At 41.7% G+C, this 24866-nt stretch overlaps 2 protein-coding genes across 3 annotated transcripts in view; one reads left to right on the top strand and one right to left on the bottom strand.

Moving 5' to 3' along the window:
* Nucleotides 1-241: 241 nt before the first annotated feature.
* BPNT1 (3'(2'), 5'-bisphosphate nucleotidase 1) lies at nucleotides 242-19200 on the bottom strand. Of its 2 annotated transcripts, none has more exons than XM_045009743.1 (9): nucleotides 18952-19200; nucleotides 12931-13058; nucleotides 8475-8579; nucleotides 7981-8088; nucleotides 6907-6955; nucleotides 4285-4376; nucleotides 2730-2927; nucleotides 1916-2021; nucleotides 242-916 (listed from the first exon to the last, which is right to left on the bottom strand). In XM_045009743.1, exons 2-9 carry the CDS (start codon nucleotides 13048-13050, stop codon nucleotides 768-770), a joined length of 927 nt encoding a protein of 308 aa, XP_044865678.1. In that variant the 5' UTR covers nucleotides 13051-13058; nucleotides 18952-19200; the 3' UTR covers nucleotides 242-767. The 2 variants fall into 2 exon arrangements, with proteins under 2 accessions (XP_044865678.1, XP_044865679.1); XM_045009744.1 differs by lacking the exon at nucleotides 18952-19200 and adding an exon at nucleotides 18803-18824.
* Nucleotides 19201-19224: 24 nt separating this feature from the next.
* The window catches only part of IARS2 (isoleucyl-tRNA synthetase 2, mitochondrial), a 51360-nt gene continuing 45718 nt past the window's right edge, over nucleotides 19225-24866 (top strand). The window contains exons 1-3 of the mRNA XM_045009742.1: nucleotides 19225-19545; nucleotides 20692-20814; nucleotides 21626-21782. Of these exons, the coding sequence (XP_044865677.1) occupies nucleotides 19321-19545; nucleotides 20692-20814; nucleotides 21626-21782 (505 nt within the window). The 5' untranslated portion in view covers nucleotides 19225-19320. The remainder of the gene's footprint in view (nucleotides 19546-20691; nucleotides 20815-21625; nucleotides 21783-24866) is intronic.

Below are 24866 nucleotides of genomic sequence, written 5' to 3'. Positions count from 1 at the left end.
GCACCTCCGACTCTCACCACATTATCAGGGTTCATTGCACTAATGCAGTCATTTACCAGCTTACTCCTGTAGCAACGAAACTGCTTCATTACTATCCCACACAAACCTAACTGCTACAAAAACCCTCACTGAAACCAGACAGAGAGAAGCCAAACACCAAGAATAAAAGGGGTTTCCACATGCTGAAAAATGGTATAAAATGTCAAAAACTGCTATTTACAAAAGGAAGCACGTCATGCTTAAGAATCAATAACAGTAACTTTATTATAAGCAGTTGGACCCACCAAAACAAATTATTTATTGTCAATATATAAAGTGAACTAAGTATTGCTGCCCATGTGCAACAAAAGATGTTGAGCAAATTCAGGCTATGGTTTCATGCCCTGAAATAAGTTAAGGAAATAGATTTGGACTGTGACATTATTATGTGATACAAATGTACACAGTATAACTGCATAAAATCTATGCACATGAACAGAACTTTCCTTGGGTTCCTCACTTTCAAAGGGAAGGAAAAACATCTACTGTGAATATTGAAAAACTGTAACCTGTTACCTGGTGAAACAACTGTAGGTTTCCCCCCAAAAAACAATCAGATTTAGCAGTGTATCTAGACATTCTGTACACTAATTTCTGAAACAAATCACTGATCAGCACAATATCAGAATGAATCTGGGCTCAGATTTCATAAAAAAAATTCAAGCTCATTTAGCAGTTAGCTTGAAATATTATTTTAATGTTTTTTTCCCCACAGTTGGCTTCCTCCTTTAAGGCACAAGGGCTTGTTTAACGCTCTCTGGAACACGACTGGCATAGTAGTCAAAGTTTCTCAACGTGGCAAGGACCCCTGCTGAATTCATGTGTTTCACCTCCTTGTTATAATGAAAAGGATTTCCATGGATATCAGTCAGCTTGCCTGCAAGAAACATATGAACGTGTTATTGGTCCCAGTTCATTTAAACACAGCACCTGAATTTTTGCTCTAATAGAACACCTACTGGTTCTCTCTTCCTTTGAATCATAGTTGTTACAGATAGATGTAGAAGATCAAGTCTTTTATACTTGCAATGGCAAGATACAATCTCCTGATATGGTATTAAACCAATACTATACTTGATCTTAGTGGCTAGAAGAAACCTTTTACACTAAGATGGACGACAGAAAAGTCGAACAACAACACTGATCTAAAGTTAATTCATATTTATTCAATCAAGCCTTTTCATAACTTATATTTTCACGAAGGCAAAGTGGCTTTGTGCTGTTTGGAGGGTAGTGATTTTACTGGGTTACCCACTGGATTGATTCAAATTTGGAGTCAAATCCTCCAGCTCTGAGCAAGGACCTCAGGATTTGGCTAACTGTTTTGTTGTTCATGAAGTATTATAAAATGCCCTCCGTACACACAGTGAGCATATAAAGACGATAAATGAATGATTTCAGTAATTGGGAAAAGACCTCATTGTATAGGAAAACAAGCAGCAGAGGAAGCTGTCAGTTGGAAAATAGTAATAGTAAAACCAATATGTTTTAAAAAGAATTTTGTGTATTACCTCAAAATTAGTCACTGTATTGGGTCTTGAATAAAAGCAGACAAGGTAAATTCATTATACTGCCTTCTACTGGTAAAACCAGGGCCTGAACCAAAGCCCACTGTAGTCAATGGGAGTCATTCCACTGATTTCAAAGGGGTTTGGATCAGGTCTTCAGTGCTTAACGGTGGTGCTTTGTTTTTAAATATACATATATACAGGCTTTTAGGTCAAGAAGTTATCTGCCAAAAATGTGTGCAATAGAACTCACCTTGGTCCTATGAAAAGATATCCTATGACCTACCTTGTTCACATAAACACTAGAAAAATCTACTGTAACTTCAACTTCTCTCAAAAAAGAGTTATGAACATTATTGTTAACTCACCTCCCACAGCATGTAAAATAGCCTCGGGAGCACACGTATCCCACTTCTTGCACCCAGGACTAGCAAACACATAAGCAGAAGCCTTGCCTTCTATCAGTTGAATGATCTATTACAGATGAAGAATGACAGTCATTTCATATGACCCCACAGGCATGCACAAGATAGAACAGGAATTCAGTGGGAGTAGAATTGGGTCAGTTTGGTGCTGCACACACTCTGACGTCCTCAGCGGAAAGAGGAGTCTCAAAGGCTCCTCTTCAGGATTTAAAAATTTAATAATCTTAAAAGTCTAGAAAAAAACATATAGCTGTTACCATCCAAAGTGATCCATTTTTCATTGACTCAAATATAATCTATAGGAATCAAATCTAGTCCTTGGCATCCAACTCGTGTATCTTGGCTGGGTGCTGGGGAAATCTACCTGGGCGAATGGAGAGAAAACCATCCTCACATCCCCATAAGGCTTTTCTAGCCCTATTGCACAATTTCATATGGGCTGGGTAAGAGGACCAGAAGCTTCAGGTGGTTACAGATATTCCATCCTTTCCTTCTCCCCCAAATAAACCCTGCATGTTGCTGGGCAAGGAGCCCAAAGAGCACTGATTCCACACTATGGAGCTGGGGAGCAAATATCCACCAAATCCTGGATATTATCCACCAAATCCTGCCTCACCTCTTCGGGGACCAGTTCCACTGCCAAGGGTCCCTTTGCATCCATTGAGATAAGGATGGCATTTGGCCCTAAATTCTTTGCTCTCTTTACAAAGATGTCATATCTTACCACTAGCAAAGAAAAAATATTGGATTGTCATACCTTATTTCCTGCACCTCCGACTCTCACCACATTATCAGGGTTCATTGCACTAATGCAGTCATTTACCAGCTTACTGCTGTGTGAACGGGTAGTAGTGATGATGTGTTTCCCAGCTGGCACTTCTTTCAGCTGAAATCCAAAGGCACCCAAACCTAGGACACCCCATATTGTCCTACCCAGCACGGCATCTGCTCCTGCCTACACAGAAGATGCAAAAACCAAGGCTTACCATTACCACAGCATATAACACTTATTTTTAAAAAAAATATGAACACAAAGGCATAGCTGGAGACTTTTTATTTCATTATTAGATTCATTTTAGAGGGTAAAAGTGTAAATTGTGGCAATGGAAAAGAAGTGAGTTCTAATAACTGAAGCCCAGGGCAGGAAGCCAGCACTCCTGGGTTCTATTCCCAGCTAACTGAATGACATATTGTGTGACCTTGGGCAAGTGCCTGTGCTTTAGTTCACTTGCCTGTCAAATGGGGATAACAATTCTTCCTTATCCACCTCATAGGGTCTTTGTGATCATTAATTAACGGTTGTAAATCTCTTTGAAATCCTTGCATCGGATATTACAGAACTGAAAAGTATCTTCATAGTTATTTCAGTGTATTATACCAACTATGAGCTTTTCTTTGCTATGCCCAATCCTAATCAGCTCCCAGTCTATGTCCTTGGACTGTTCCTGAATTTTGCTATTCTGGTGTTATAGTTAATCCTCTTAATCCCCCATTTTGGAGGGAGGGGGGTATTAGACTGGGTTTGGTAACACTCTACAACTCAGCTGCAACTAACTATGGTTACGTCTATAATACAGGCTAGGGGTATGATTCCCCTGGGTGCGTACATGTACTTGCACTAGTTCTGATCGAGCTAGCATGAGTATAAATAGCAGTGTTGCTGCAACAGAAAGGGTAGTGGGACTGGAGGCACAGGAGAGCCGTGGTGGGTACAAACTCGCCCGAAACCAGTAGGTATGTACTTGGGACAGCTAAGTCATGCCTCTGCTGTTGCTATCCATGCTACTGTGGTTACGTGTACGCATGCAGGGGAATCACACCCACAGCTCATAGTGTAGACAAAGCCAGAGAAATACCTGGTGCCTTTTAAGGCCCAGCTTAATGATGTCCCAGGATTCAGTCATCAAGTCGCACTAACAGACTGGAGTGGCAGGTTGGCATCTCCCTGTGAATCTAAACAGGTCACTTCTGCAATGCGTCCAAAGAGCCACCAGCCTGGAGCAAGATATCATGGGTTTTACACTTACATGAGAACCTAGCTACAATACATGTAATGTCTTGTTACCATAAAGAGTGGAGAGCTGTTGCAGTTATTTGCATGGCCTTGGAATTCAGTTCCAAGAAATCATCATCAAGAAGCACACAGATCAAAAGTTCCTTATATTACACCATTAGCTCTAGCTAGTGAAGTGGGGTATGTAGTGTAGATCAAGCACCATTGAGCAGAAAGTGTGTGAACTAGACATGTGTCCTAGAAGTGATAGTTACAGATCATTTAGTGCTCTCAAGCAAAAAATCAGTGCATTTATTACCTCATAGTTGTAGAAGGGCTGGTTAATAACTCCTGCTATTGCTTTACCTTCATAAGCAATTCCAATAAGAACTGTTACATGGTCGAGGAGACCTGTGAAGAAGTAATAAATATTATTCAGTAATGATTGAAAATGGGAGTAAGAAAAAAAAAACCCAGCCCTCATGCAAACCTACAATCCTCTATCTTTGTTCAATTACTTGAAAATATTAATAATGGCCAAGATTGTCAAAAGTCACTAGTTATTGTGGATGCCTTCATTTTTAGTTGCCCAACTTGAGACAATGTGATACTCTGAGCAATCTGTATTCTGACAAATAAGACCCTGTTAAGATGTCTGAAATTGGATGCTCAAAACTTGAGGCATCCAAAAATTACTAGTCATGTTTGACAATCTGAGCCAACATGCACATTAAATATTAGGAAGTCTATCACTACATAGTACTATGTAAATGACATTCAGATAAACCACAGGCCTGAATCGGCAAACACTTGGTACTAAGCAGTAGTGCCAATTGTGCCAGATGTTACACAGGCCCACAATTAAAAAAAAAATAATAATAATAATAAAAAAAAAATTCCCCTGCCACAAAGAGTTCACAGTCTAGCTTATCACAAGATGCAACAGGAAGATACGGTAGTGGCACTGCAGACTTTTCAGAGAAGCCTAATAAGTACTTGCAGGATTGGTCCCTGTACCTATTGCTGAAGGACTCCCCCACCAGCCTTAAGGGGGGGATCCACAGGACCTGGAAACCAAGTGGTTTCAGGGGACAACTAATGAAATAACAGGGACAGAAGTGCTGTCAAAGGGTCAAACGAAGGGAACCTGATGGGGACACCGAGCAGAGAACCCCGGACAGCGCCCACTGCTCCTCGAAGGCGTAAAGGGAGCCAGTGGACGCCGCCCAGAGGAACTCTGCCCGGTTACGTGAAAGGACTGGACCTTGTACCTATTGGGTTCCGGGAAGTGAGTGGGTGGAAGCAGGAGCTGGGGAGCTCTGGCCTAGGAAAGCCCAAGGCTGTGGGCCTGGGTGAGGGCCTAAGACCAGTACCGGGGCTGCAGAGGGGCAGCCCAGCTAGAGAGAGAGGCAGCAGGTCTAACCCAACCTTGCCTGTGATGAGTGGCGTATACTGCAGTCTGCCCCAGGGAGTGGGGCTAGATGGTGACTGGCAGTAGCATCACACTGAGGCGAGGTGGGGTTAGTGGGTGGGGGTTCCCCTGGGTGGGAAGACCCAGAGTGTGGGGGTACTGCCAGAGGCGCAGCAACCCAGAGAAAGGGGCACTGGGGTCCTGGGAGGGAGATGGGGGCCAGCGGTAAGGCGGATCACCAGCCTGCAGGGGGTGCTCCAGGATTCTGGAAGAGCTAATTCCTATGGATGACCAGCAGGAGGCGCCGCTGCAGGGGTAAGTCCACTTGCCTACAGACCCCAATGTTCTACAAAAAAGAAGAAGTTTACTTCCATGATAAAAGTAATTATGATGTTTTAAAAGAATGCTGTAAATACAGTAGTAACATCTGTGTGTTTTGAATGATGGGGACACAAATATTGTAGGATAAAACAAGTTTAGGTCTTTTCCATCTCTAGTTCATTGATCCTTCCCCTTGCAAAGAAAAGCCAGAGAGAGAATGTATCCGATATTAAAGGTTACTATTAATAAAAGCCATTTAAGGCATATCCAAAGCAAATGTATGTAAAAGAAAAGGCCCCATCCTATGAAGTGTTGAATACCCTCAACTCCCATGGAAGTTAATGGTAGTGGAAGGCACGCAGTATGTTGCCAGGTTTGAGCTGGGGCCGAATGTGAATAAAATCTCATACAAGTTATGAAATAGGATTACAGGAGTCATAACTGTTTAAAAAATAAATCTTATACAAACTTCTTGCCAAGGAAGTCTCTTAGCTGAAAACTTTGTGGCACTGTACATGGGTGTCTGCAGGCAAGTACCAACAGAGCATTTAGTAGAAAATATACAAATAGCATAACTCCAGCGAGGGCTTCTGGAAATGTCATGAGTCAGTTCAGCAGAGCTCAAATTGTTGATGTGGACAAGAGAACCCCCAAAACAGTGCCAGGAAAACCACTTAGTGAGGAAATCCTTCTTTGCCCAACAAAGTTAAGTGACATTTTCTTTTTCTAATATGAAGCATTTAAGAAATTCTGCTTATTCCTGGCTTGTAATACATACATTTGGATCCTGCTTACATGCCCATCTAATCAAAAAAATTCCGACTTTGAGTCTGGCCCTTCTCAATTACTTCACAACCCAGTCTTTTCTAGTTCAGTGGTTCTCCAGGCCTCCTGTTCTTCAGGCCACTATGTAAGTGGGAGATCACCACATTATAGAAATTAGAAATAGAAAAGAACTATTATGTCACCTAGTCCCTCCCCTGTCACTGCAGGTTGTTCCCTACAGTATATTTCTAGTGCTATGACCAGTCTAACTAACGCACACACGCACACCTACCTCTTTCCCTCCCAACATTTTCTATCTATTCTGATGGACTCTGGTCACCACAGATTGATAAGCTTCTAGAATGTTCTAGAAATGTTCATGTTACTTTAATTAAACTGAAGTAATTTTTCAAATCAGTACAAATAAGAAAAAGAGAAGCCAACCTTCGGTGTATTCTTTGGTCCCATCCAGAGGATCAACCCACACGACAAGCTAAAAAAAAAATAAAAGAAAAAAAGAAATGCACACAACACAAGAGGAATCACAAATCACGGAAATTAAACTATTGGTATAATAGTACTAGTTAGCAGCAGCGAGAGGAGGATAAACCTCACAATTGTTAAGAAATCTTACACTTAAAGTGCAAACAAAAATTACATTAATGTTCATAAATGTTTATTATATATAGGACTGGACAGCTCCAGGGATTTGTAAAGAGATATTAGACTTTTCACCAGCTATTCAGCTGGCTATGTAATATGGATTTGGTGAGCTCAGTCCATTTTGTATGGAAAGGCGTCCACATTTAAAACCTAATATTAATCCACCACCACTTGCACTAATTAACAATGATGCTTGCAATCTCAGTAGAGATGTCAAGGATTACTAAGAGTTCTGTAAACTTGTCTCTCTCACCAACTGAAGTTGTCCAATAACAGACATTACCTTGCCCACCTTGTGTCTCTAATATTCTGGGACCAACATGACTACAACAACACTGCATACAAGGATTCAATGGGCATGGAAACTAAACTACCCTCTCACTCCTAAAGGTGGTCCCTTTAGTATAGCTCTGATACACATTCATGGAACATTACAGAGAAATCTGCAGTTCTGCTGCCCATGCTACACCCATTCTGTGGATAATTAGAGGGCTTCCATTTTTAGGACTGTCACTTTGAAAATACTTCCTTTTTAAATTGAATGTGGCACTTAAACCAAAAGATAAGCTGACAACATCAAAATTACACCTCTACCTGGATATAATGCTGTCCTTGGGAGCCAAAAAAAATCTTACCGCGTTATAGGTGAAACCATGTTATACTGAAGTTGCTTTGATCCACCGGAGTGTGCAGCCCGCCCCCACCCAGAGCACTGGTTTACCGCGTTATATCCAAATCCGTGTTATATTGGGTGATATCGAAGTAGTGGTGTACCTGTTTTATTTCTTGGATCTTTCTTAGATAAGACTAATAAGCTATATAGGGATAAGAAAGTAAGTGTAACATGTTTATTACCTCTTCCTCTTTAATGGAGCTGTACTGTGGTGGAAAAGCTTTCTTCAGTATTTCCTCACACTGACCGTCCTCAATCAACTCCTCATCTACATCATGAGAGGGCAGGTCCTGACAAAAGGACACAAAGACACTAACAGAAACAGGCAACAGCCAGAGAGCACTATGTGTGAGCCTTTGCAGCTCCCAAACATGGTTCCATTCCTAGATATAAAGTGATATAGCCACTCCCCAGGTTTTAGCCATGTGCCAGCCTTTACTTTTATCCCAAGTTAACTTGGCCTGGTTGCAGGCGTGAGAGGGGGATTTGGGACTTGCCTTCCAATCATTGGATTTGCTGTCAAGTCATCTGATGAGGCTAATGCTGAGGGAAGGGTAATTGGGAGGGAAGATAAAAAGTAAAGAGTACACATGGCTCTCTTAAGCCTGCAAATGACAAATGTAAATCATAAGTGGCAAATTAACATCTTGAAAACGTAGATAAACAGAGTTCTCACCTCCTCTCCGATGATTGTCACTCGGGGGAATTTCCGTGCCAGTGAAGTGCAAATGCTCATTTGTACCAGTCGGTCGGCTTTGGTCTGCAAGTCATTGGGTCCACACTGCAAAGGATGAGAAGGAATTATTCTACTTTAAAAACAACACAGTGGCCTGTATCGCACTTATCATTGATATCCAGTTCCTAGTGGAGAAGGATCCTTGTCACAGAAATCACCATCCCAATTAACCAATTCGAGAGAAGCCAAGGACTGAATAGGTCATTGAGACAGAGTTCTCTCTCTTATCTGTCTCAAGAGTGAAATACACTGGTAGGGCAGTGTGAGGAAGCTTGTTCCAATGCTGCATGTGTTGTACCTTCTTAGTGGATTCATCACAAAACATCCTTATTTTGTATGATAACATTCATACAAGTAGTATATTAAGTTAAATAAACATAAGAGAAGGCGATAGAAATTAAGAGACATAAATAGGGGAGAAAAATGTTTTCACATGCTACTGAAAAGACAGAGAGTTGAAGAGGCAGGAGTTGCAGAGAAGAGGTCTGTTATTTCAGCTGTGAGCTGACGTATGGAAGGACACAGAGTAAAGGTGAAGAACAAGCAAAGGGATGTAAAGGCAGAAGCAGGGCTGGCTCCAGGTTTTCTGCTGCCCCAAGCAGGGGGGAAAAAAAAAAATAAGCCGCAGCAGCGGGATTGTGCCGCTCCACTACTGAGCGGCACGTCCTTCGCTCCGGGAGGGACTGAGACCTGCTGCCGAAGCAGGGCTGCCCGGGGAGCGGGTGTGTGTGTGTGCAAGTGGGGCAATTTGCCCCGGGCCCCACAGGGGCCCCGCAAGCCCTGACCCAGCGGTGGTCCAGGTCTTCGGTGGAAAGATTAGGTAGCCATTAGTTGTCTGAAGATGTTTATACATCTGAGAAGACAGGTGGCATTCTGCACATGTTGATGTCTAGGGAGCTGTTCCTTGGGAAGGGCAAAGAGAAGGAAGTTGCTATAACTTCTGTTAGTGTTGTCAATTTGCATTATTCAGAAGCACAACTGCTTAGGAAAATGCAGCTACTTACAATTTCTGGGATAAATGGCTCACTCAAAATAACTTTTTACAACTATAAAAAGGTGAGGATGATGACATTTTCCTGCATGTCAAATGTGTTAAAGCATAATAAAATGAAATTATACTAAATTTTGATTCAATGCACAAAGCCAAAAATAATAATCTTATTCATGTATAGATACAGACTTTGCAGGATTGGGGCTGTGATTTTGTGGAAAAGCTTTTTTTTTAGTCTATATGGAATTTGTTTTAAAAAAAAAAGTTACATCCATTTTATCTATAGTCTGCAGACATTTTCCACACCCCACAAACCACTGAAGTCTAAGGATCACTCACATAGTGGACTAGCAAAGGCCAGGCTGCTAAAGTGCAAGTTAGCATTTTGCCTGTTGTGCATAGTTTTTGAACTAATATCAAACAAGATGTGATTATCATTATAACTTTCCCCATTTACTAAAATAATCCCCCTGACATTGTTCTTATTTTGTAGTATTTGGCCTTATATGATTATTGGGCGGTGGGGAGTCGGGGAAGAGACCTCTATTGTTTTGGCAGTTTTTTTGTTGAGTATTGCTGTTCCAATACAGGTCTAAATCCTGTAATCCTTGCACATGCAAAACTCCTATTGACAGACTTCAGTGAGAATAAGAATGTCAGGATATTGTTCACAGAATCACAAGAGTTAGAAACAGAAGAGACCTTTTAGGCCATCCAGTCCATCTCCCTGCCAGCAAAGAAAAGAAAGTTGGTTTTGTGACTGAGGCCCTGGACTGGGACACAAATGATTTGAATTTACTGTGGATCCTTGGGCAGATCACTAATCTCTCCGTGCCTCAGTTCCCCCATTTGGAAAATGGCATCTTGTATATTAGATTATATACTCTTCAGGGTAGGGATATCCCTTATTAGAAATGTACAGTGCCTAGCACAATGGAGCCCTAGTCTTGGCTGGAGCCTCTAGGTATTACTGTAATACAGATAATGATTATCCAAGACTGTCCCAATCAGAGGTTGGGAGAAGAGTAGAGTAGCAAAGATCTCCAGCCCATCACAGCAGGCAGGAGGGGCCTGGGATAAAGATGGGGAGAGAAAAACCCTCTTTCAACACCCTGAAGGGGAAACAGGTGGAGCTTCAAATTTAGGGGACACTAGTGACCAGAGCAAATACAAAAAGTTGGAACCTCTTAGCATGATCCAGCAATGTTAGTCTCTAAGGTGCCACAAGTACTCCTGTTCTTTTTGCGGATACAGACTAACATGGCTGCTACTCTGAAAACTAGCATCCTGATAGGAAACCCAGCAAGGAAGAGGTAGGGATGGGGGAGCTGGACTTCTCCCCATTGCATTATCCCTGGTTCTCATTGGTAGGCCCTCTTCTTTTTTGTACTGACCTCTAGCTAGTAGATTTATTTCTCTGACCAGCAGGTATCTGGTAAATATTTCATTATCAACAAAATGAGTCAAACAAGATTGTTTGTAAAGTCATATATGCTAAAGAAGTGAGAGAAGAGGCTGGGATCAAGTTAGACCAGAGGTCTCCAAACTGTTGGAAGAGGAAGAACATTCAGGGAGGTGCAGTTGGGGCCAGGAGGGCAAGTGGGGGAGAGGCACCCAGCACCACCCCTGTCCCCAGCTTTGGCCCCAGCCTCATTCCCCCTTGCCCCCGTCTGGGTCCCCCATCTCCCAGAATGGTGGGGGAGGGGGCACAGACAAGGGTAATTAGGGGGCATGAAGTAGAAAGTTTTGGGGACTTTTATGTTTAAAAAAGAAAAAGTTAAGAGTAGCAAGAAGGGAGGCAATAACATTAAAAGATCATAAAGAAAAAAGTGTGTTAACAAGGACCTACTTCTGGTGCATATTCTATTTCTTAGGCTTAAAATGCACAATATGCTAAGAGTCATAGTAATTGAATTAGAACACACATTTATTAAATGATACCAGGAGTAAGATGATTGTGTGATAGCATTACCAAGCTCTGGATCTCTAACTTACTGTGGTTAGGATAACTAAGCACATTACCAGCACATTGAAAGAAATTGCAATTAGACCTGAATAGGATATATTTTCTCTTTCATATGGGGGGGGGGAAAGGATGAACAAAGCATTCAAAAACTAATCATTAAATCAAAATCACTCCAGTAAAAAAAGTGTAAATATTTTATAATGAGGATGCTCTATTGCCTGCTAGGGGAAAGGAGAAACAGAAAAGGAAAAGCTGTAAGAACATTTAGAGAAATCACTGAAGTAAGATATACCAGCCCAGAAACTGCTGTCAGTTGGGTAACTGGAGACCAGGAATCTGGGGGGAGAGTTGGTTATTGCATCTTATATAAAATGCTGCAACAAGATTAGAGATGGGGCCAAGATGGGGTTCCAGCCCATGGGAGCTGGTGAGGATGTTACCTGCAGGCAAGAGCGGTGCGTGGAGCCTAGGACCCGGACCTCCTGGCTGCTTCTGGGTCACGTGGGTCAGGACAGGCAACCTGCCTTATCCCCCATGCTGCACTGCTGACCGGGAGCTGCCTGAGGTAAGCCCATGCCCCAACCGAGCCCAAACTCTCAGCCCCCCACAAATCAGTAGCACCCTCCTGAACCCCAAATTCCTCATCCCCAGCCCCACCCCAGAGCCAGCACCCTCAGCCCAAAGCCCTCACCCCCTCCTGCACCCCAACCCCCTGCCTCAACCCGCAGCCCCCTCCCACATTCCGAATCCCTCATTTCTGGCCCCACCTCAGAGCCCACATCCCCAGTTAGAGCCTGCATCCCAACCCCCTGCCCCAGCCCAGTGAAAGTGAGTGAGGGTGTGGGAGAACAACCCACCAAGGGAGGGGGAATGCAGTAAGCAGAGGCAGGGTCTCAGGGCAGTGGCAGGGCTAGGGTGTCCGGTTTTGTGCAACTAGAAAGTTGGCAACCCTATTGGGCTCCAGTAGGCCCCGTCCTTCCAATCCTACCCTAAGGACTGGGGTCCCCATGACCCAGGGGTCCTGTCCATTTGCTGGATCAGGAAGAACAACCTGAGCCAGATAGGATTTTTGGATAAATAGCCTGGTTTTTAATTTGTCTGTTGGTCCCTGGAGAATCCAGTTTGAATTCATATATGCCAACCTCTCCAGGGGGTGGCTTCAGAGGATGGACAACAAAGGATGGACATTAAAAAACCCCTCCTCCTAGAGGAGTTACATACAACTCCACAATAACTCATATACAACTGCATTTTGAATACAATGGTCACCAAAGGTATTAAACCTAATTCAATAAAGTATGCCAGGATATTGTCAGTCTGTCGCAGCACCCGCTCTCCCTAATTGTGCGGGAGCTGTCTGATCTTCAGAAAGAACTCCTTGGGCTGTTTTTAACTCAATGTTCTTAACAGACATAATCAGTATTAAGCAAAATAAGTACCTTCTCCACTATGCCCAGGTCTCCGCCAGCCATCACATTTCTGACTATTGTTCCAGCTCTGTGCGCAACAGAATACGCGGAGGCCATTAGGCGCATCAACACAGTTGGAGAAGAAGCCATATCAAGTGCTGAAGAGAATCAAAAAGCGATCTTGTGAATTAATACTACACATCACGGGTTTCATGTATTAGCATTCAAGGGAAGAATAAGAAGCCCATGGAAGATTAGGTTACGCCAGGAGTAGAGTTCAGAGTGTTATTTATATAAAAGTAAAACCTTTTGTGGTAGCTGACTGGAAAGGGGATACTGAATTAATCTGGGTAAGTGGGAGACTTCAATTAAATTATTACAAGTTTGGGGATGGGAGGTCACTTCAAATAGTAAAAGCTTCGGATAAGAGAGGACTACAGTCAGACCTTGGTTAACAGAGTGGAAGGCAGTAATTTTTGTAGTTTACAGTGTGACATGGATGCAAAAAAGGGTTGCATAATGAGAGGCAAGCAGAGGTGGTAGCCCTTCTCTAGATGACTCTTGTAGGTGAATTTACTCTCTCCTAGCTCCTTGGTTACAGGAACTAGCATTGTTTCTCTATCTTCCCTCCCTGTTCCTGCAACCTCCCATTTCCCCTCACATTCTCTCTCCTTGCCTCTCCACAGTTACCCTGTTCCCCATTCTCCCTCCCATTTCTTTTATCTCCAATCACCCTCAACTTCTCACTGCCCCTATTCCCATCTATGTTCTCCACATTCCCCTCCCTTATTCTCTCTCTTTCCTCTCCATCTCTCACACCACACACACATTCCTACCCCCTCGCTTCACTAAAAGGATACTTCTTACTTTCTGCGCTGGCTAAATCTTGGTTTATCCTGAGCAGAAACTGCTAGTAATGCTAAGTGTCTAGTATATGGAGTTTTATGGATTTCAATAAAATATCATGTAGAAATGAAAACCAAACAAAAAACAAAAAATCCCAACCCAGTCTGATAACTTTACTGATAACACTAAACTTGCAATTCTCATTTTGAAACCTAGAGTCATGTAAATTACCCAGATTAATGACAAAATTACATCAGACTACAGCCCTTCGCTTCTGGCTTGAACACGATCAGGCATGCTCTTGTAGCTAAAGCACCGGAAGAATAGGAATTAGGATTCCTGAGTTCTATTCCTGGATCACTTATTGATTTCCTGTATAAACTTGATTAAATAATTTAATGTGCCTATGCATCATTTTCCTTATCTGAAACATACGAATAATAATACTTACCTGCGTCATAAGGGTGTTGTGAGGTTTAATTAATCAGCAAAGTACTTTGCAATCCTTTGATGGAAAGCACATTTATAATAATTGCCTTGTTTTGTCAAAGTGGGTGGATAAAAATCAACTTTTTTTAAATCTGATTTTTTAATTTAAATTAAACACATTTTTAAAGAAATCTATTTAAAATTAAATTTGAATACAACTATGTTAAAGCCCAAACTAATTAAAATAATTTAAATTATATAAAAATTATTAAGCAGTACATGTTTGCTGCCAAGTTTTTAAAAGTCAAACCACAGAACTAGTAGGTGCCACTGGCTAAGCACCTGAAACCAGAGTCTGTTGAATAGCTAAACCAGCTTTCAACCACCAGTAGCCTTTTCTGCAAATGCAAAGAGAATATTTTCTTCACTTCCATTTATCCAACTAGTTCAGTTCAACTAGTTCATTCAAAGTTAAGAAACCAATAGGAGTTGGAAAAGCAGGAAAGTATGTTTTCCTCTTCCAATCTATGAATAAAAACTAGGTGTGAGGAGATGAGAGTTCTGAAGTCTTGAAGGACATGGTGACCAGAAACAATCAGTTCAATTTCACAAACTACAGATAAAATACTTCCTTTGTTTAATAAATCAGTTTTAAATCTGTCAAAACATGTTTTGATAATGCCCCCCCATGTATTCATCTACATGAATACATCAGGGTCATTTTATTTACCTAATAAACAATTTAAAAATGCTATTTTGGAGCATTTTTAATTGAATTCCAATTTCCACCCAAACAGAGTGGAATTCACAGTTCACTAGTAAAAAAAATCTGTTAAATAAGAAATGCATCATTCACCATTTTCTAACAATAAACAATGTAAAAATTAAGCATCTGAAATGTGTTAAGATATATAATTGCTTAAATAAAAGTGTATCCATATAGCACATGTATGTGTATATCCCGTTGGTTAGCAAATTTAGCGTGAAGGCTGTATTTAGTTCCAAATCAGCATATTTTAATGCCAAATGAGAATCAACCTTTCTTTAGGAAACTAACTAAACAGTACGAATTCAAAACAAGGTTTCCTGCTTGCTGATTTAAATTATGATTAAAATTGATTATTTAAATCACTTTGATTTAAATTAATTCACCTTAACAACTTAAGTGCCTTTTCCCCCAATGCTCTCTCATTTGCATTCCATTCATTCTGTGCAAAAAGAGTAAGTGCTGCAGCTTTAGGGATGATATGCCATATCTTCATAAATAACGAAAGGCTGACTGCCTACTTTTAGTACAAACAGAAATCAAACTCAAATATGGAGTCACATTTGGCACCTTCATCACTTTGATTTAAGTCATTCTACCCTGTTAAATTAAATGCCTTTTTTTCCTAGTTCTCTCTCAATTTGAGTTCCAAGTGACAAACAGTCTTTAGATACAGTCCTGTCAAGGCACCCCTCAGATTGAGAAGGACTCTGAAACCTGTCTTTAGAATATGTCATTGTCACTTCTTAATCAACTGCTTCCTTCCCCAGAGCCAGATTGGCTGCCTCCACAGCATATCCAGTCATCGCCAGCCCCAAGAGCAAGAGACCAAGTTTGGCATATCTAACAAAGGTCTCACATGGGACTGCAGAGCATGACTACTAAGCCTCTGGGTTGCCTCTTTTAACTGTTAAAGATGTAATACTAAACTATTATTACTAATCTCACATACATTTGACTTTGGAGGGTATTTAGCTGGAAGATGTGGTCAGAATGACTGAGGCTAAAGTCTGGCTCCCTTTGCAGCTGCTATTGAGAATTAGATCTATGGGACTTGAAGCCTTTGGTAACTAAAATTAATATCTATAAAATGGCTACAATGTCAATTTTTTACATATGTGACACGTAGCACTCACTGTCACAGGATATTATTGATGCAAATATTATTATTTACTGAGCTCTCTTACTGCATCTAGTACTATGGAAAACATACAAGAAGTCAAAGCGACTATTGCAAGGAGCTCATTGTCTGAGGCCGTGATCTTGGAGTTCCATTGAATTAAGTGAGCTCTGTGTGGGCATAGGAGTCTCCCCACACATAGCACCTTGCAGAAGTGGGCCCTAAAGTTACACAGACAGTACATCTGAAAGACATAATACACCACATACAGAACTGAAATGAAGGAGCAGTCTCAAAGGAGTGGTAATGATTTCCTTTCTCTTTAAATCTCTCTCTAGTGGATTCTTGCTGAAAAGCTTCGAGGAATAAATATGTTTTAATGAGTTTGTATTGTTTTTTAATAAGGTCATTTGTCACTCAGTAACCTTTACAACACCGATTAGGTATCTCCATTATTAAGAATAGCAGCTACAGTTGATTAGCTAAAATGAATTTACAAAGAAAATGATCAGTAACTTGGGTCAGGAATAATTTTGCTCCATGGCACCAGTCTTACATAGTTAGGTTCATCAGAATCAAAGGACTTAGGTGCATCATGAATTGTGGCTATGGATTATTTATTCACCCATATAGTTGTTGTTAGGGCATTTGATGTGTTGGATGAGGTACACCACATGTTGGGATAGGCATGAGTTGGACCCAAGGATCTTGAAAGGTGTGTTGTGGGGGATGTGCGTGTGTTGTAGTAGTGGTGCAGCCACAGCTATATGGGTGAAATCAGACAATCGCTGTGCTCTCAAATGAACTCACACAGAAAAATGAGACAAAAAACACCATCACCTCTAGGCAAACACTTTTCACAAAATGATCACTCCATATCTAAACTCTCAGCCCTCATCTTCAAACGAAACTTTCACAACACCTTCAAAAGATGAGCCTGGGAACTGAAATTCGTAACTGCTGGACACTAAAAACCCTGGGCTTAACACAGACACTGGTTTTATGGCTCATTACAACACTCTGGGCTTGTAACACTAGTACTTATGTTAATTTAACTTATGTCGCTCTGCGGTGTGAATAAGCCACTCCCCTGAGTGATGTAAGTTACACCGACCTAAGTGCCAGTGTGGACAGTGCTATGTTGCACTATATCGGCAGGAGAGCTTCTCCTGCCAATGTAGCTACCACCTCTCATGGGGGTGGTTTTATCATGCTGACGGGATAAATAAAGTAAATAAATAAAGTATCTTCCCCAGACAGGCTGCAGCTGTGCCACTGTAGCACTTCTAGTGTAGACTAGCCCTTTGTAGCTTACTAACCCAACTTTGTCCTACAACTGCCAGGGAATTAATTGCCCACTTCATTTTAATCGGTCTCCCCCAACACTTGTTAACTTCTTATGCTTAACAATCTGTCCCACCTTGTGTTTAGCTGTGACACCTTGGTTACCTTTTCCAGATCTGAGGAAGAGCTGTGTGAAGCCTGAAAGTTGTTGGTGGAAAGGACAAAAAGCTGATCCAGTAAAAGATATTACCTCATCCACCTTGTCTCACATATCCTGGGACCAACACTGCTCAAACACACAAAACCACTTGTATCAGTTTTGCTTGCATCCATAAATTTACTGACACAAGATAAACCAACATATGCCAGGCTTAACAGGGATGTTCAAATCACTTTAAGTTTTGCACTGGTTTAATTGAACTGATGTAAAAAATACACTTTTAGTTAAATGTGTGTATTTGCCTGCGCAGACCGGGCCAAAGGCTCTCACTGTGTTAACATAACTTCAGTTGCAGTGGTAGTGACACACATGCATAAAGCCCAAAGCCTCGACACTCCTATGCACGTGCTTAACTGTACTTCTGTGAGTAGTCTCATTGGGCTAATAATGGTGTGTCTGCAATATTAGGGCTTAATTTTATAAAACTGTAAATTTTGTAAAAATTTTGAAAAATCTGTAGATATGGCTTTTGGATGGCAAACCCACCATATGCTCAGATGTATCTCATTCTTGTTACATCCACTAAAGTAACTGGCTGTGTTATAAGAGAGAACAAAAATCCTACTTTGTAGGGTGTGGCTGGTTCCTTTTTTTACCCTCTTCCTTGTTCTCAGCAATATCCATTTCAGCTTTGCTTCAATTGAGCAATAAACTGCATGTGTTTAAAGAGACACTACCAAAGGTAGTAGCCCGTAACTTAGTTTTTTCCTTTTATGCTTTCAAAATCTATGTAATGTATAGATGGTTTGCTTCTCCACTATCAAAATAAATTCCTTCAATTTTCCCCCATCCCTTTAAAATGATTGTTTAAAAAAAAAATAATAATAATAATAATAAAAAAATCAGCAACAGCCTTCCACTCATGAGCAGTTCTACAATAACAAACGAGTGCAAAAAGATGATTGAGGAAAAATATCTTAGATTGAACTTTTAAAAATATTTATTTTAGGTTGTTTTTAATCACTTTTAATTGATCTAACATAGTTTTACCTTTATTTTTAAACAGCAAGGAACTTGCCCCTTAAAGTAATTCCTTTGCCCCACATACAAATGCAAATAAAGCAACTGAAATTATTTCTGTCTTGTGCTTTTCCAGATGAGATCCTTGCTTAAAAATCTCATACTTATGTGCATTGACTACTCTAACTTGTACGATTAACAGAATTAGAATAGACAGAACCCCTTAAAATCACAAGACTCGTGGATACACGACAACTCGGTTAATGAAAACATTTACCTGTCTTTCAAGCCATTTTTTTCCTTTGTTGTCCCACCAGAAATCCCTCCTAATCCTGGAAATTTTCCTCCCCAGTTATAACTTTCACATGCTGACACATCTGTAACTAGCAAATATGAAACACAGACCGTGGATAAAGAGTAAAATACCTGTGGCTCAGCCGTCAGCAACGAAAGCAGACTACTTCCTCTGTGCAGTACCCTGGCTGCTCCTTCCTTTTCACCCAATAACCCTCCTATGCCTCCAAAACCTTCTGGGTCCTAAAGTTCACCCTTTGCAAGGCTTGGCAGCAGCACCATTCAGCTGACCCATCCAGAGGACACGCATGGGTGATTTCATGTGCACAATATTCCCTGCAGCCCCGGGAGCGCCCAACATTCCAACCCTCCCCGGGAGAGAGAGAAACGCCTTTCAAGGCGGCGTGTCCCTCCCCGCGGCCCGTCACGCCCTCGCCGCTCTCCGTAGCCGAGCCGGAAGCGCCGCCGGAGCGCGCGGCGAGAGCCGGGGAGGCCGCGAGGATGTTGTGGGCGCGGAGGGCGCCCTCGTTAGCCAGGCGCGGAGCCCCGGCGGGAGCCGCGTGGGGCTGGGCGCGCTCGGCAGCCTCCGGGGCCAACAGCGGGCAGCCGAGCCCGGAGCGCCGCGCGGACTCCAAGTACCGGGAGACGGTGCTGCTGCCCCGCAGCGGCTTCCCCGCCCAGCTGCCGGGCAGGCTGCAGCCCGAGGCCGAGGTGGAGCTACAGCAGGTACCGCGCGCGGGAGCCCGCCGGGTTCGTGGGGAGCTGTCCTGCTCGGCTCCGTCCATCCGCGTGTCCTGCAGCCCCCCAGCATTGGACTGTGTGGCGCGGGGAATTCGTGCTGTTCCCTCTCCTCGCGGCGAGCGGTTTCCCATGAGTCTGGCTTAGCCCTGGAGTGGGAGTGACCTGTGTCGCAAAGCCGCCCCCGTATACAATCCAACGCACGCTTTAAAACCTGTCATTAGCAGGAGACCGGAGTCATATCCCTGCTAGAAGATGAGTTTATGATTGTTCACTAGTGCAGCCCTACATTTGCAGAACAAATGGTAAACCAAGGAGACGTCAAACTGCAGTTGTTTAACGCAGTAGTTCTCAGCCCAGGGCCTCCTGTGGACCGGGGGGGGGGAGCAGATTTTAGGGGGTCCACCAAGCAGGATTGCCATTAGACTCATTGGCACCCAGGGCAGAAAGCCAAAGCCCTGCCATGCCGGGCTGACAATTGAGGCCCCAAGACCTGCCACCTGGGGCCGAAGCCTGAACAACTTAGCCTTGCGGGGCTCTCTGTGGTGTGGGGCCCCAGCAATTTCCCTGTGTGCTATTCCCTAATGCTGGCTCTGGCTTTTATATGCAGAAAAAACAGTCGTTGTGGCACAGGTGGGCCATGGAGTGTTTAATAGCATCAAGGGGAAGAGAGCTCAGGGGAAAAAAAAAGTTGAGAAGCTGTGGTTTAACATGCTCCATTCTTAAAACGTTTATTTACAAGAACTTCCTACAAACCTGTCTCCCCATCAGTTTAGTCCATCTTGAGTTAGAGGTTGAGGAAGACAGAAGATTTTGGTTTATAAAGCTTGATGAATGTTAAACATGAACCAAATGTGTCCCAGATGTTATTTTGATTTCAGGGGAGTTATACCAAGAACAAATCTGGCCAAATAAGTGCTCTATTTTATGTAAGAAAACAGGGACAATATTGTTAGCTTGGTAGTGTAGGTTAACAAGTAATTCCCCAGAGAGGAAAGTATTCACTTGAGGAGTTGGAGCAATTCTGCCTCATAGTTTTTTGACTGTTGGAATGATGTTAAAATGAAAACTTTTTTTTAAACTACTAAAATGCAAACTTTTAATGAATTAAATGTTTTCATATTGTTTATACAGAAATGTGGTTTTTCAGAACTATATTCATGGCAAAGACAAAGGAACACAAAGAATGAATTTTGTCTTCATGATGGGCCACCGTATGCCAATGGAGACCCTCATGTTGGTCACGCGTTAAATAAGGTAAGTATAAGAGTAGTATGTTTAAGGTGTTTTATGCCTTCTGTAAGGTGTTGTGCACTCTCAGTTCACATTGAAGTAAATGGGAATAAATTGCCTCGGGAGGTTGTGGAATCTCCATCTCTGGAGATATTTAGGAGTAGGTTAGATAAATGTCTATCAGGGATGGTCTAGACAGTATTTGGTCCGGCCATGAGGGCTCTCGAGGTCCCTTCCAGTTCTAGAGTCTATGAGTCTATGAAATTGAGGATATTCCTTACTTTAGGATAGGGCCATTCATTTCTGTTTAATGAGGAAGCATATATAGTAACAATGAAAATGACAAGTGGCTCTGTGTGGTGCTTATAGTTCCACACTGGTGTTCATATGATAAACTTATTTTCATTCTGTCAAAGTAAATACAGTTTCTACTTCAGCCCAGCAAACTGCTACATGTATAGTTTGAATATTATGTGCATAGTGACTTCAGAAGTATGTTACCATAATAAAATGATAATTCCACTGTTATAGCTAGGTGAAACCCTCAGGCCCCTGCATAGTTGCAAACTGTGGCCTTCAGTTGTGCAAAATTTGGTTGCCTGTTGCTCAAGAGGTTCTAATGATGTGCTATTAGAAAGTACAATAAGAAACATAAATGTGAAGGCTGAAACTTAATCTTTAGCACACCTGATTGTGCTTGGGTTTTCCACAATTCACCAAAACCAATAAGATATAAAGTAACATACAGATGAGATGTATCATGCTAATGTGTAGGGAAATGAGGATGGTAATAACAATTATATCAAAAATAACATTTGGCCTAACGTTTTCCTAGATTTTGAAAGACATCACTAATCGGTTCCATATGATGAGAGGTTATAAAGTGCACTATGTACCAGGCTGGGATTGTCATGGGTTGCCCATTGAATTGAAAGCATTGTCGGAACTCAAAGAAACTCAAAATCTTTCACCAATGGAGATCAGACAGAGAGGTAAACTGTCCTTTGCAAAATTTTCCTAGAAACATTTGTGACTTGCAATATTGTATTTTATAAGTTGTTTTTGAGTCTTCAGTGGAATATTATTTTGCTGTTTTTCTGCGTGTTTTAATTTTAGTTTCACTACATTGGAATTTGTTAGGAACATCTTGGTTATTAGATTATACTTGATCTGCAAAATACGTAGTGTTAGCTTACAAGGAGGGTGACCTTTGAAAACATAAAATCCTCACTGATAAAGTTTTCAGATGACATAAAAATTTGAATGATAAATAATGAAGAGACCAGAGAAATAATGAATGCTTGGTAAACTGGGCACAAGCAAATAATATGCATTTTAATATGACTAAATATATACATCTAGGAACAAAGAATGTAGGCTATACCTACAGGATGGGGGACTCTACCAGGGAAGCAGTGACTCTGGAAAAGACTTGGGGGCTGTGGTGGATAATCAGCTGCACATGAGCTCCCATTGTGATGCTGTGGCCAGAAGATCTAATGTGATCCTGGGAAGCTGTCATAAATCCACAGGATTGGTTTTATGACCTCAGTTTTGGAACAGTCTCTAGGAGTCTGGAGTCTCAAGGGGTCTCACTCCTTTTCCAGGGTAAGTCCCACAGCTTCACCAACTCCTTAGGCTGGACCTCTGAGCCATCAGCACTCCTGCTTCAGACGGTGAGCTCTGTTCAGTGAGTCCCACTGAGGCAGACTCCTGAAGGAGACTTGTGCATTCTCTGTGGATCAGTACATCTCTGCAAGCATCTGCAGTGCCATTCATACAGTGTTGTCAAAACAGAAGAGTTTATTAGTCAAATGGAGCACAGCATAGAAAGTCTTTAGGTTAGCATAGAGAAACGAAGGTTAAAGCATAGTCTGTTCTGGAGAGCCCAGCCAAGCTGTAGTGAACCCACATCATTCAAGCTCTGTCTCTCCATCTATCCAGTCTCCTTTGTCAGACTCCCGGGTGCACCCATAACTGCTTCGCCCAGCCAACATTTAACTTCCACTTTACACCACCCCCTTTCCCCCAGTCCTTTGTTCCTGAGCTGGGGAGAGGCAGCTCCGCACTGTGCAGAGAGGCAGGGAAGTCTGTATCTCTTTGGGTCCTTGGTTGCTAGGTGTCCATGTCCAGTCTGGATCTGCCATTGTTTTCTCAAGAGCTCCATTGATATGGAACCTAAGACCACAGACACCTAGGCACCATTCATACCTATGTTTTAGCCTGCCCCGAGAGCAAACAGTCCCATTTCATTTGCTAGGTAACAATGCAGTATATAGGGGAAACCAAGGCACACATAGACAATAAAAATATTACAAAAAAATTCCACTTAGTTACAGATACAGGTCTGTCTCATCTTACGCTGGGGTTACGTTCAGCGGTCAGCGCGTAAAGCGAAAACCGCGTATAGTCAAAATTACATTGAGTGTAATGGCGGGCAGAATCGCCCACACTACAGGAACAGTATCTAAATTGTTATTTTTCTCTTTTTTTTGTTGTTTTTGCCAACCGCATAAAGCTGAATTCACGCATATTAAATGCGCGTGAACATAAATGGGCAAATCTTCAATAGGAGTACAGAGATTATTTTACGTCTGTATTTGTTACTGGTGTGACTGCTGCTGTCCAGTACTGGTGCCCACAATTCAAGAAGATTGTTGATAAATTGGAGAGGATTCAGAGAAGAGGCATAAGAGTGATTAAAAGCATTAGGGGGGGAAAAAGCCTTCTAGTGATAGATGCAAATTGCTCAATCTGTTTTGCTTAACAAGGAAAAGGTTAAAGGGTGACTTGATTAAAGTCTATCAGTATCTGCATGAGAAACAAATATTTAAGAATTGGCTTTTCTCTTTAGCAGAGAAAGGAATGATGTGATCCGATTGCTGGAAGTTGAAGCTAGACAAATTCAGATTGGAAACATTTTTAACAATGAAAGTAATTAACCATTGGAACATTTTGCCAAGGATTGCGGTGAAGTCTCCATGACTGACAATTTTTAAATCAAGATTTGATGTTTTTCTAAAAAATATCCTCTAGAAATTATTTTAGGGAAAGTCTATGGCCTGTGCTATACAGAAGGTCAGACTAGATCATAATGGTTGGTCCCTTCTGGCGCTGGAATCTATGAAAACACATTTGTTTTTTTACCCCCATGCCATGTATAATATTGGAAAACTGTGTAGGTGATGCCTTCTGAGAGTTTGATAGATTAGGTGGAAAGTGGTCTGATCATGTGTTGTGTTGTAGTTGGTTTACCGGTAACAGTTTTGTCGCTCAGTGGAATGACTGGCAATTATAGTACACAGGCCCTTTAGACTGAAGTAACTTCACATCTCCTGAGAAGGTTGTCTTTGCAAACTGCAGTCTGTATGCACTGGCAAAGCAGTTATGAAAAACATGATACATCATTCACTTGCCTTGAGTTTAACTGCTCTCTCCAATAACTTTTTTTAGTTATTGCTAGGTGTATTTGGGATGATAAACATTCAGACGATTTTACGTCACAAATGCAATGAATTTTTTTTCCATTTTAAATTGGCTTGTAATTTAAATTTAAAAAAGGCATAATATTCAAACCCATTTTATTATGCTATTCTGATAGCAATAGTGGTTTAAACTAATACTTTTAAAATAATGTGGTATATGGGGAGATCATTTTGGATTTAGGATATTAGAAAAGGCTTTTCTCTGCCTTTGTATGGTGCTATTACATACTTGACTTGCATCTTGGTTAGCTACCATATACCTACTCCAGATGGAGCTGCATTTTAGGGTTGAATAAAATAATTCCTTTGTGTAGAGCCTAATCCTACAACTCTTGTTCATGATTATTCCCATTGAGGAGAGCACAAAACCCCTTATATAACACCGTTCATGTCAAACATTGGCCAGTAGGTGGTGATCAGGAGCAGAGTTCATTTGAGAACCTCAGCCAACCATTAATGCAGTGACCTTTCACCCAGGGTACAATTCCTGGAATATACTGGAGCCTGGATCTTTCTTATTAGCCTCTGGTTAGTAGATATTTGATACATTTTAAACCCAGGTGGATTTGATTTAAATCACTAGTCAGGAAG

This window comes from Mauremys mutica, chromosome 3, assembly GCF_020497125.1.
Source record: "Mauremys mutica isolate MM-2020 ecotype Southern chromosome 3, ASM2049712v1, whole genome shotgun sequence".
In the NCBI taxonomy this organism is placed as follows: Eukaryota; Metazoa; Chordata; order Testudines; family Geoemydidae; genus Mauremys; species Mauremys mutica.
Note: the sequence above shows the minus strand (reverse complement) of the source record. Positions and strands in the feature narration are given on the sequence as shown.